General features: G+C 38.2%; 1 protein-coding gene across 2 annotated transcripts in view; it reads right to left on the reverse strand.

Moving 5' to 3' along the window:
- The window catches only part of DEUP1 (deuterosome assembly protein 1), a 95,001-nt gene that overhangs the window by 61,137 nt on the left and 20,537 nt on the right, over window positions 1-13,327 (reverse strand). For both annotated transcript variants that reach the window (XM_075061741.1, XM_075061740.1), the window contains exons 3-6: window positions 11,211-11,382; window positions 10,282-10,377; window positions 4,900-5,034; window positions 2,792-2,905 (exon numbers count right to left, since the gene is read on the reverse strand). In XM_075061741.1, coding sequence (XP_074917842.1) covers window positions 2,792-2,905; window positions 4,900-5,034; window positions 10,282-10,377; window positions 11,211-11,382 — 517 coding nt within the window. The remainder of the gene's footprint in view (window positions 1-2,791; window positions 2,906-4,899; window positions 5,035-10,281; window positions 10,378-11,210; window positions 11,383-13,327) is intronic.

Raw genomic sequence — 13,327 nt, forward strand, 5'->3', positions numbered from 1 at the left:
GGATGCTGATCAGGTGGTTCCTCAGTTTCTTTGATAGAGTATGGCATAGTCTCTCACTGTGGTCTGTGTAGTATGTAGATAGCAGTGGATTTTTTACTCTTTAGTCCATCCAGTATGATGTCCATCCACTTGCATTTGGAAAAGAAGATGATATCTGTCTATATTTGTGCAAGTTTCTTCATGAGGTTGATGGATTTCCACTCCTTACGGCTAAATGCAGTGCCATGCATGGTGTCAAGTATCAGAGGGGTAGTCGTGTTAGTCTGGATCTGTAAAAGCAGCAAAGGGTCTTGTGGCACCTTATAGACTAACAGACGTTTTGGAGCATGAGCTTTCGTGGATGAATACGCACTTCGTCGGATGGATTTAACAAAGACTGTGAATGGCTTGCCAACTACAAAACCAGTTTCTCCTCTCTTGGTTTTCACACCTCAGCTGCTAGAAGAGGGCCTTATCCTCCCTGATTGAACTAACCTCGTTATCTCTAGCCTGCTTCTTGCTTGCTTATATATATACCTGCCCCTGGAAATTTCCACTACATGCATACGATGAAGTGGGTATTCACCCATGAAAGCTCATGCTCCAAAATGTCTGTTAGTCTATAAGGTGCCACAAGACTCTTTGCTGCTTTTACAGATCCAGACTAACATGGCTAGCCCTCTGATACATAAGCAGCAGTAATTATCCAGAAGATGGGCCTGAATTAGCTGAAAAATGATTGCAGGACTGCTCCTTCAAATTGGGCATCAGGTCTAGGGCTCACTTGAAAGAGTAATACTGCATAAAAAAGTGTACAGAGCTACAAGTAGCATATTTAATTGATGGAGGCAATGAAAAGGCATGCTACAGATTGTCTTAGGTCCTATTTTGTGTGTTCTGATACCTTTTGGTGGCTCAACACCTGTCTAAGATGAGGTAAACTGACCCAAGGTTTTAGCCTCATATTACACGAAGTGCTAGATCAACAAAAGTATTCAGGCATCTATCTGCCTGTGGCCATATTCAAGGCCAGCATGCCTTCTTATGGGATGGACTAGTGCAGCAGTGATTAAGCCTCTGTTTCTCACAGGGCCTTCAGCTGCTCTATCCAGCTACCAATACCTTCCAGGTGATTTAGCCTTCCAGTTAGGTCACATAGCAGTTCCACCCCTCCCAGGGTACCCAAAGTTCAAAATAAATGCAAAGAAATATAAACTATTCCCTTCTCTCAGGGAGGCCCTGACAGGGAACAGTCCACCCCAGATCTTGGCCCCAGCCAGGCTTCTCCGCAAGACTGATAGCCTGGAGCCTATCTCCTGGATGGCATGGAACCTTCTTTAGGCAAGAAGGCTTTTATAGTTGTATAATCTATCAAGACTCCAAAAAAATCTACCCTTTGTGCTAGGATTAAATAGATTAAAAAATTAAAAATTGACTGACCCAGTAACTATATAAACAAAACTGTAACCCTCAAAGCCAATGAGGAGAGCACAGAGGACAACTTGCTAAACCTTTGGTGGTCAAGAGGAGTGGAAACTGATTCAAGCCACTTCAACTGTTATAATCCCAGAAATCGGCGCAAGGAGAGGAGGATGAGTGGACACATCAAACATTACTTCCTAGAAGATTTTTGACCTTGAATTCTGGGGCCGCACTATTCTCATGAATGGGGATCAGTTTAGACAGTTATTGAAAGAACACTAATAGTTTGCACTACTTACTTTGCAAGTTTTCTTGCAGTACAGATCATCCTAATGAACTGTATATTAATAAATAGCATAGAAGAGATGCCACCTAGACAAGAACCTGAGCAAGATCCCATATGCATCATGCTTTTTTAAAGCAAAACTGAGTATACATTATTTTTCCATACTTATCTATTCCAAATATTTGTAATACTCACTTGGTATGTATTCACAATATACAAGAAAAACTTAAATAAAAACTACTCCAAGTATCAAGTATTAGTTGTTTCAGAGAGGATTCTCTTGTATTTACAAAAATTTGTGCATAGGAATTCTTTAGAGTCACAGTAAATTTAGCAGTGTTTTAGAAAGACGAGTGAGGTAATATCTTTTATTGGACCAACCTCTGTTGGTGATAGAGACAAGCTTTTGAGCTTACACAGAACCCTTCTTTAGGTCTTGGAAAGTTACTCAGAGGGTCACAGCTAAATACAAGGTGGAATAGATTGTTTAGCATAAAGAGTTAACATGTAAGAGACCATTCAATGTGAAGTGGGCAGTTAAAATCTCTGCAGTCATTGAACAAAAGAGGTTAGTGGGTTATAGATTGTTGTAATGAGCCATATATCCAGTATCTTTATTGAGTCCATGATTTTTAGTGTCTAACAAAGTTATGAATTTAAACTCCCAGGCTCATCTTTTTAAAGTGATGAGGACTCCTTTGAGGATGAGGACTGAGAGGTGAGATATGGAGTGACTGTTTTCTGAAAAGTGTTCACCCAGGGGCAATATGGTGCTTTCGTCTTTTATCATTTTTCTGTGTGAGTTAATTTGAGAACATAGTCTCATTTCACCCACATAGTTGTTATTAGGGCTCTTAGTGCACTGGATGAGATATACTGCATGTTGTGATAGGCATATGTAGGACCTTTTTCACTAACAGAAATTAGTCCAACAAAAGATATTACCTTACCTACCTTGTCTCTATAATACCCTGAGATCAACAGGGCTATAACACCACTGCAAACAAGTGTTTTAGAAACATTTTAGTGTTAGTTAAAACAGCTCTTAAGCTGAGCTCATGGTTCAATTAATATTTTTCTAAAGCAGGAAGGTAGGAACTATACCTGAAATAAATTATACTTCTCAGACAATAATTTTCGTTGAGCATCTAAAGAAATGAGATGGTTTTGATATAGTGTCTCCTTCTGATCCCATTCTCTTGATTTTGCTTCAAATTCCTGAAAAAAGCAACACAAGGTCACTAAGCCTTGAAATAATTTTTCTCCAGGTTGCACTAGTGCACTCTTCATAATGAACACTCAGATTTTTTTATAGTTCTAAGAAAAGTTACTTGTGTAATTAATATATATTTATTATTAATAATGAGAGACAATCGAACCTGTGGAAAGAAAAGAAGTAAAAAAATGCAAAAAAAGTTTTTCATTTTCTTGCCACAAGAGAAAATTCCAGCATTTGAAAAAGTTGTTATTCTGAGCAAGCTGAATAATATCCACAATAACTGCAGTAAAAGGTTAGAAACATTTTTAAAGTTTCACATATCTTCAGTTATTGTAGACCGTAGAGGCCTGATTCACCACTGTGTTACTCCAGTTTTATACAGTGTAATTCTTTTGATTTCAATGGAGTTACTCCAGTGCAAATTAGAATAATGCAGCAGTAAGTCAGGCTCTTGGTATTCAGATGAACAATTTCAGTGCAGAAATTATTATATTTTTTCTTAAGAATGTGGGAGGGCAGCTAATGGGGAAACATTTCCTCTCTTGCCCTTTTTTGCTGCTCATTCTGGTAAAGGTTTTTTTGAGGTTTTTTAAGGGGTAGGAGGAATTCCTGCCCTGAGTACACAGAATTTAAACCCAAACTTGATTAACAATTTCTATTATTTTCATATTTCTGTAATGGAGCTGAGTGTATTTTAGTTAGTTGTTTAAAGGTATGTATTAGAATTTAAATATTCATAACCAGACTTTGAAGATTATACCCAATAAAATAATTAGTAGTACTCCATAGCTACTGGAGATTGTTGCTTTTTCAGTTTGGATAAAGAATCAAAGTAACAATGCATTGATTTACACACAACCCACACCCCTAAAATATATTTAAAACCCAGACTAGGAACTTCATTTTTCCAAATGGAAATGTAGGTTCCAGAGACCTAGATAAATTTGTGCAGTTTTCCTATCTAAGTGTAATTATGAATTTTGAACAGTCAGATTCTGTTTGCTGCATCTACGCTCTATGAAGCTGATCGATCCATAATTTTTCTATACTTTTACTACTGTCTGTTTCTGAATTATAAGCAAATACAAACAACTTTTATTTCTTCACATCAGATACAAGGCATATTCATCCGACTACAAAGTGAGGACTGCAGGTTCAAGGCACTAGTAAAGTACTGCTGAGCTTCAGTAGATTTTCAATACAGTCATTATTTTCTTAAAACTAGACTCTGCTGAACACATTCCAAGCATTAATTTTTAATATTGCATAATTTACCAACTGGTAGCACTATGTTGCATTGTATTCATGTTCAAACCTTGGATAAGGTCATTCTCAGATTAGCAGGTTCTGAGAGTGTCATGGAAGATCTATATATAGCCCTAGGTGGGTGCATAAACCATGCATTACTCTAGCAGTACCAACTGTTAGCCACTCTGGTGGGCTCCAAGGCTTGACAGATTTTATAATGGTCTGGGCTTTTCCACGTGGAAAAGATAGCCACACATCTATTTGAGGGCTGGTGATGTGCCCTGTCAGGCAGGAGCAATCCTCCGTAGGTGGGAGGAGTTAATCCTATGCTCTGTGTTATGCAAGAAGTCAGACTAGATAATCAAAATGGTCTCTTCTAGTCTTGAAATCTATTAAAACTAATTAATAGTGACTATAACATGAAAAGCCTAGAACATCCCCCTGAATGCAAAAATTCTCCTGAACCATTCCCTTATTGAATAATATGTTCCTCAGAGATCAGGGTCAGAGTAACTGTTTCTTTCAAATTTAAATTTATGAGCTGACTGAGCTATATTAACAGGACTAAAAACAGCATTAATAAAATTAATGCCTTTGAAGAACAGAAAACACTGTCAACACACAGTTCTTTCCATATTGTATACAAAACACTGTACATGCTTATGGGATTTACAGTCTGAAACTGTAAACCAAGTATGAATCCTGAAGATACACTAGGTCTACTATCACAGCAAAATATACTTACTTCCAATTTCTGGTTTAAATTGCTCAGTTCAAATGGAGTTTCCAGATTTTCTGCACATATTTCTTTACCGTGAACCCTATCTTGTTTTATCTGGTGTAACTGTAGTTTTTCATAGCTTTGTGTGAGTCTGCAAAACTAAAAATGTAAGGAGATATGAATATTAAGAATATGTGTCACTCTTCTATCTCAGATAATCTTTTATTTAAGTCATAATTGGTAAATGCAGTAAGCTTAAACATTCTAATTAGTGAATCTCTGTAACAAAGCACCAGTTACTAAAACTAAATGATTAATGATGAACAAGACTAAGCTTTCATATAACCCAGTTAAACACAGATTTACTTCACAGCTGTTTTTTTCTGTTGAAATTTTGTATGGCACTTTTGTTTTTAACCATGTAAAATCAAGTCTTGTATTGTATTTATATGAATTGTTTTACATTTACATTTTACATTTTACATTTGTTTAGTGCCATCTTGTGTTGACAATTTGGGATTAACTGGTGTATATTCACATATTCATGAAGACGTTTAGCAGTTTAAGATATTTAAATGCTTAATTTTAACATTAAAATTGTTGATATATTAGGGATATGGTGGTTCCATTACCTTGGGATCATCAGGAACCAAATAATACCAAATATAACTCTGCATACTGATACCTATAATGAAGGGATAGCTCTGGAGACATGGAAAGAACAGGGAGGTAGCCAACAGGAGGACAAAAAGCAACTCGGGTGCTGGGTACAAGATGGAAGAAGGTAAGCTAAGCAGCAGAAGACATTGGTGACACGGTAGAGGGAGGGAATCAGGCAGTAGCAGGAGGATTCTTGGAGGGGCTGAGGAGGAAGGAACAGGACCATACTTAAAATGGCCGGTCACCACATTTACCAATATTTTACAATTTTTACCAAGGATACTTCTCCAAATAATCTGGAAATGTAGAGCTGCCAGTCCCTCAGCCACTAGAGTTTTGTGTTTACATTCCAGTGAATTTTAGCCGTAAATTAATGTTAATCTTAATTAGCAGGGCCTCAAGATTAACACCCTATATTATTATGATATACTATTTTTCAGCACTCAAAAGTATGCTAGGCCCCATGTCTTAACCCTGAAGAATTCACAGTTTAGGTTTAGGTTTGACACACAAGTGAGGGTAGTAAACAAACAAGGGGAGGTGAAGAAATGAGGTCGGAAAAGGATCACACTAATCAGATCATGTGGCTACTTAGTTTAGGCATGTGTATAAACTGATACATCTGGGATAGGAAGGCTTTATACTCATTTTCTTCAGGACAGAATTGTGCTTTTAGGAGGGATCTGAATGAGGAAAGAGTGAGTGGTAGCTTAGTGAATAAGAATTTGAAGGATGTTCCATGCAAAGAGATGCATGAAAGAAGGCAAAGAAGCAGAAGAGGGAGAATGTAATGAAGGGGGCATCAAGACTGGCATGTCTGGCCGAACAAAGGAAGTCTCAGAAAGCAAAAGCAGGTGGCAGTTGAAGTCAGGAGAGAGTGATATATGGCTTTACAAGCCAGAACAAGAAGTTTGCACTTCATACATGTAGAGCAATAAGAAATCAATGAAGAGATTCAAAGAGAGGTTGAAATGATCTGAGTGCTGGATAACAAAGAAAATTTTGGCAAGCTGGGACCCAAGACCAGAGAAAAAAGAAATTATGCTAGTTGGTGTTGAAGATGTTCAGAGTGCAGACAAATAATTTGACTGTTCTTAAGATGGGTAGGAATGGTCAGATTTTTTTTAAAATATGAAGGGAAAAGGTAGGATTTGCTCATGGTTTGGATATGCAGAAGAAAGAAATACGCTCAAGGGCACAATTGTCATGAAAGATTACATTAATTATTCATTAATTATTATTATTTCTTATTTATTATTATGAGGAAGTTCTATGGCCTATTTTATATAGGTCATACTACATAATCACAATGGTCCCTTCTGGCCTTGGAATATATAAATCTATGACCGCCAAACTGTGAGTCTCAGTAACAGAGAGGATGGTGACGTTGTTAGCAGAAACAGAAAATGATGTCAGTGGAGAGCATTTGGAGAAAAAATTAATCATGTTTAACTTGAGATGATGGCAAGCCATCCAAGATACCACAGCGATAACAGGAAATATGATAATGTAAGGCAGGATTTAGATCTGATGTAATTTATGGATTATTTAATTGTACCAAAATCCACCCCAAAACTAGTGCTAAAAAAATAGTTACTTACTGGTACAGTAACTATTGTCCTTTGAGATGTGTTGTGCACATATATATTTCACTGTAAGTATGAGTGCACCCAGTGCACTTGAGCCAAAGACTTTTGCCAGCATTATCACCAGGGAGCACAACAGGCAGCATTTCCTCTCCTCATGCTCAGAGTGATGGCATAAAAGGGGTCTGACCGCAGCTTCCCTCTCTGTTTCTTCACACCACTGCCTATCTAATATCCAAAATAGTGGGGAGGGCATGAGGGTTGAAGAATGTGCACAATACATCTTGAAGAACAACAGTTACTATACAGGTAAATAACTGTTCTTCCTCCTACGTGATTGTGCACATATACAATCCATTGTACACAACAAGGTAGTGTTGGCCATACTGATGGCCACTTGGTGTGATGTTCAGGCAGTGAGATGTCCTTCAGAGATCATGGCCAAGAACTGTTCTTTGTATTCTTCAGGCAATTTTGTCCCCCAATTTGGAAACTGCTCACCAGTTAATAAAGGTATATTTCAACAACAGTGCCTGATAATTCAACACCTTCATCTGAAGGAGCACAGTGATATAGGCCGATAGATAGTGCCAGAAAGGCACTATAAATCCAATCTTTTAAATTTATCCTTTGAAGTGGCCCTAGGATGAGACTGCTTTGAAGACTCATTGGCTACCATAACCACAAGGGATTCTGGGACAGGATGGGTGAAGAAATAATCAAATTCCTGCTGAGGAACCTGATAACACCTGTCCACATGTTTAAGAATGGGCATGACAGAGGCCAGCATCTGCCAGAGGTTCTTCACAGGTTTCAGAAAGGCTTCATTTTTGGGACAGGCAACCCTTCTTCTGGTAGGTGTTTGTAAGATATCAAAAAAACTTGTGTAGGTGGTCTTGCACAAGCTCTTCCTGCAATCCTAGAGATGTGGCCATGAGGTCCTGAAACACTTTAAAGCCCTCTATTGGGGGTGAGATAGGGAGGAGGGTGATGTCAACTGTGGGGTGATGGCCTTATGCATCGAAGAAGATGAAATATGGTGCTGGGAACACCTAGGTGTTCTTCTCTTGCATCTTTTTCTGTGGGCTTCAGCAAAGGAGGGGATTGAGGAATGGTAGGAGTACCCTCCCTTGAAGTCTCCAGAAAGGGAGAATGCAATCATCTCCTACACTGAGACTCCAACAGTGGTCTAGACACTCTTGGGGAAGTCCAATATGCACAATAAAGCCACAGGGGAATTCCACTCTTTGAACTGCTGATGAGGGTGATAGGCATAATACAAGAACTTCCTTGTAAAATCTTGCCACTTGATTCTGGCATCACTAGAGTGGGACTGAAAAGGAGACCCGAAAGACAGTGGTGGAAATACAGGTCTATCATGGTCCAAATTTGAAGAGGTGATATAACTCTTCTGAGTGAATATCCTAACGGTACTGACATAGAGGATGTATATGACGGAGCTGGTGGAAACAGACAAAATGGTCAGAAGCAAAAGAATAGGTCAGTGTCAGTGGTGCTGACAGTGCCGTCATTGAGGGTTGTGATGAAGAAGTCAGTGGAAGTGAGGAATCAGCTTTTGTTTCGTAACTGTTTTCTTAAATGACTGAAAGTGGTAATTAGTTGACAACCAAAACATTCTCAGCTTATTTACAAAGCTGTTTGTTTGTCAAATCAATTTCTCCAACCAAATAAAGGCAAACAGATAAAAGAGAAGACTGAGGAAGGGAAATGAAAGTTTAAAAAAGAACAGATGCTCCATTTTATGGTCTGGTGGTATGTGGGTGAGGAATGTTGTCACCATCAGATCAAACTTATAGTTCTTTACTTGGCCATGCCAAGTCCGAGGTCCATTTGAGGCTTAAATGGAAGGCTGATTTGGTGAAGACGTCTGGTTGTTGGACAAACTATGTCTACATTACAGAGCTTATGCAGGCACAGGCCCCTGGTGTAGATGAAACATGCGCTGACAGGAGGAATTTTTCTGCTGGTGTAAGAACATCACCTCCCCAAACAGAAGAAGCACTCTTCTGTTGGCATAGTTGCATCTACACTGGGGGTTTTATCAGCAAAGCTGTGTCACTTGGGTATGGCTTTTTTCACACCGCTGACTGACATAGCTATGCTGGTATAAGTTTTAAGTATAGCCCTAGCCTTTGTTTCCTTCCCTTTCCCATTAGCAGAAAACATTGAAGACACCATCAGATAAGAAAGAAAAGACCAAATCTAGGAATGTCTAGGCTGCATTGTTAAAATCTGAGAAACACTATGGATTGAAGTTCAGTTAACCTGAAACCCATTAGACTCATAGCTAAGAGTGGAAAATAGAGAAAAACAGAGAAAAAGTACAGACACGGAGCAAACAAAATAATCAAAAAGCAAAACGAATCCAACCTGATGCCTCCTCCTTCCAGTTTGCTTTGGTTTTTAGACCTCCTCTCTCATGGAAAACTACCAATCTGTTCATAGCTGGAACTATGAACCCGAAAACTATGAACCTGAAAGCTGTTCCAGAGCTTTCCAGTAGCCTTCATAACACAAATAATCTTAACTTAAAAACAATACAACCTTAAGCAATCTAAAACAGTCAACATAAAGACAGTTCTCAAATCAAGATTCCTCATGTGCAATCATCTTCTAATTATCATGACCCGTATTAAGTGATTTTAGCCCTTCAAGGTACTTAATCCATAGTACACAGGTCTTACATCTGGCAGAGACTCTTTCCATGTCCTTTGATCGCATTGTCACAGTAAGTCCAGTGTGGAGAAGTAGATTCAGAGTTCTCCTTACAGAAATGATAATTGAACCCATGAAAGTGGCTATGGTCACCCAAACTTAAAGAGTGTGATAATTTACCATTCACAAATCCCTGAAGACGCATCTATTAAATTATACATTAGAAACATTTTTTAGAAAATAGTTAAGGATAAAATTTTTAAATGTAGATAACACAAATTGAACAAGTACAAAAATACTTCATATTTATCAAACCAAATTCTCAACACAAAGTAAATCTTTAAATAATTCTAAAGAAATATTAGCTGATATGATAAGAAATGGAAATATAAAGTGATAAAGTTTAGAAAACTGTTCAAAATCTACTAAACCAACCTGAAAATATTGAACCACTGTAAAATACTGAATTTGATTTTTTCCTTACTTGAGACTTCAATGCTTGAAGTTGAGCTTCGAAATCCTGAGCCATCTCATATTTAGTCTTCTGCAAGCTGTCTAACTTCTGTCGAAGTATCCCTACCTACATTTAGAATAAACATTCAATTTTACTTTTTCCAAATAATTTCTAAAAGGTTAATATTTAACATTGACGAAATTGTAAATAGGACTGGTGCCCCAAAGGTAAATATTTTTAGTGTACATATTTTAACAAGTTATTAAAAAGTAAAATTAGATACCACAAAATAAATTGCTTAAGTTTGAGATTTTGTACCCAAAAAGTCCATTACATATTTACATTATAATTCGCAAGATGGATTTTTGTCCAAATTTCTTTACTAAACTTGAATTACACAAATGCAAATTGTTGGGAGACATTAGGATTGCACTATTTTCTCTGAATGTATACTCAGTAGATATGACTGTGCATCTGTACAGTGTCTAGCAGAAAGGGCATCTGATCTTTGATCAGTAATCCTAGGTGGTACTGCAATATAAATAGTAATAATGATGGAGTTGCCAAGGTGTAAATGAATGCCTAATTTGGCCTGGAGAACCTTTATAATTAATGAGAAGGAAAGAATCCATTTTGACTTTAAAATCCCAGATTGAATTAACTGGGCTGGCATTTAGAAAAACCATCAAATCAACTTTTCACTTGTAAACAGTGGATATATTTGAACTGGACATAACTGAGACACACTAAATATTGAACCACTCAATGACATTTTTACAGTAATTTTTCAGAGCAGAACCACATTTTAATACAAAATATCAGAGATCATTACTGGTCTTTTAAGAACTTGTTCTGTATTCTGATGTGATACACTGAACAGGCATATTTATAAAGCATGCTGTTAACTAACTCCCAGAATTAAATGCTTTCTTTATAGGAGATGGTATTCATTTACGTACCTCTTGACCTTTTAGATCCAACTTGCTTTGGGCATTTGCTAATTCTTGATCCCGGACATCCATTCTTGCCTCTAAAGCTTGCACCCTCCTTTCCCATTCCAGTTTCTTGTTGTTTACCATGATGTCAATTTGGTAGATTAATTCCTGAAGCTCAGCTTCACATGGAGAAGCTCTAATAATAAATACACAAATATTCCAAATATAGATTTAGAGACAAAAAATATTTTTATTCAGATTACTGTAATTTATTTACTCTCATAGAAATACCAGGTCTTTAGGGGTGGGAGCAGAAGGGGAGGAGCCTTAAAGCTAAAGGAAGACTTCAAACGTAGTCAGAATCCCCGTTCATGATACTTACCTTAGCTTGAAGTTAGGGTCGGACGCTACAGTATTTTTTTAAAGCCCTTACGCATGGCAGTTCCCGCATGTATTTTGGACTTCGTATCAAGTATAAATACCTTATAATACTTCCTGATTACAGTGGACTACTGTGGAAGAATTAATGCAACAACAGTAGCTACACAATAGTGCTGCCATATGAATAATATATAGTTAAATTAGCAGCTTGAATTCATTATTTTTTGTCAAACTGATATTTTCCCCTGCAGATCTGATAGTAGGTCATATAAATAACATGCTTTGCTGAATAGTAAACTTTCATTTCCACCAAGTTCCATCTCTCAAAATCCCAAGTGTGGAGAGTGCAAAACTACATCCTGCCAGACCTGGATTTGGTCATACAACCCATAGCTAATGTAATGGTTCCCAACCTTTGTTTGCTGGAGCCCTAAGAAGGGCTGTCAGATAGTGCTTCCATCCCTATGTCTCTATTCTATATTTTTTAGACCATACCCATTACTCTGGTATGTGGGTGCTTTCCAGAAGGATAAACAGGAAGACCAGCATCTGTCCTATGAGATTTCTTCTCCATTCACCCTCTCGTATGGAAAAGTTATGTCTTTTTCTTTAATGATGAACCTGATTCACTGCTTCATTACTCCAGTTTTACACAGGTGTAACTTCATTTCTGTGGATTTATTCCAGTGTAAAACAAGAGTAATGCTATTGTGAGTCCAGCCTTACCAAAACAGAGCAACTGAAAAATTGGTGTGGTCAAGCTTGATAAGCCAGTTGAAGGGAATATTTTGACTGAACACTTCCATTAATTTGGGCATTTAAACAAAACCTACCCTGAAAATCCTAGACGGAGAGACTAAAATTAGCTGAGTATTTAGAAAGCTTGCACACAGCAAGCACAGATATTTCTACCCAAAAGAAAAGGTGGTTATTCTAATTATTCAAGGGGAAATCGTTAACTCTATCACATATAAGTGAACTGATATTTTCAGAAACAGATTAACTATTTTAATATATATATCTCCAGATCAGTGGCACTGCTATGGGCACCCGCATGGCCCCACAATATGCCAATATTTTTATGGCTGACCTGGAACAACGCTTCCTCAGCTCTCGTCCACTCACGCCCCTTCTCTACCTACGCTACATTGATGACATCTTCATCATCTGGACCCATGGGAAGGAGACTCTAGAAAAATTCCACCACGATTTCAACAACTTCCACCCCACCATCAACCTCAGCCTGGACCAATCTACACGGGAGGTCCACTTTCTAGACACCACGGTGCAAATAAGTGATGGTCACATTAACACCACCCTATATCGAAAACCTACCGACCGCTATGCCTACCTTCATGCCTCCAGCTTCCATCCCGGGCACATCACACGATCCATTGTCTACAGCCAAGCACTGAGGTACAACCGCATCTGCTCTAACCCCTCAGACAGAGACCAACACCTACAAAATCTCCACCAAGCATTCTCAAAACTACAATACCCGCACGAGGAAATTAGGAAACAGATCAACAGAGCCAGACGTGTACCCAGAAGCCTCCTACTGCAAGACAAACCCAAGAAAGAAACCAACAGGACTCCACTGGCCATCACATACAGCCCCCAGCTAAAACCCCTCCAACGCATCATCAGGGATCTACAACCCATCCTGGACAATGATCCCACACTTTCACGGATCTTGGGTGGCAGGCCAATCCTTGCCCACAGACAACCTGCCAACCTGAAACGTATTCTCACCAGCAACT

This window comes from Chelonoidis abingdonii, chromosome 1, assembly GCF_003597395.2.
Source record: "Chelonoidis abingdonii isolate Lonesome George chromosome 1, CheloAbing_2.0, whole genome shotgun sequence".
In the NCBI taxonomy this organism is placed as follows: Eukaryota; Metazoa; Chordata; order Testudines; family Testudinidae; genus Chelonoidis; species Chelonoidis abingdonii.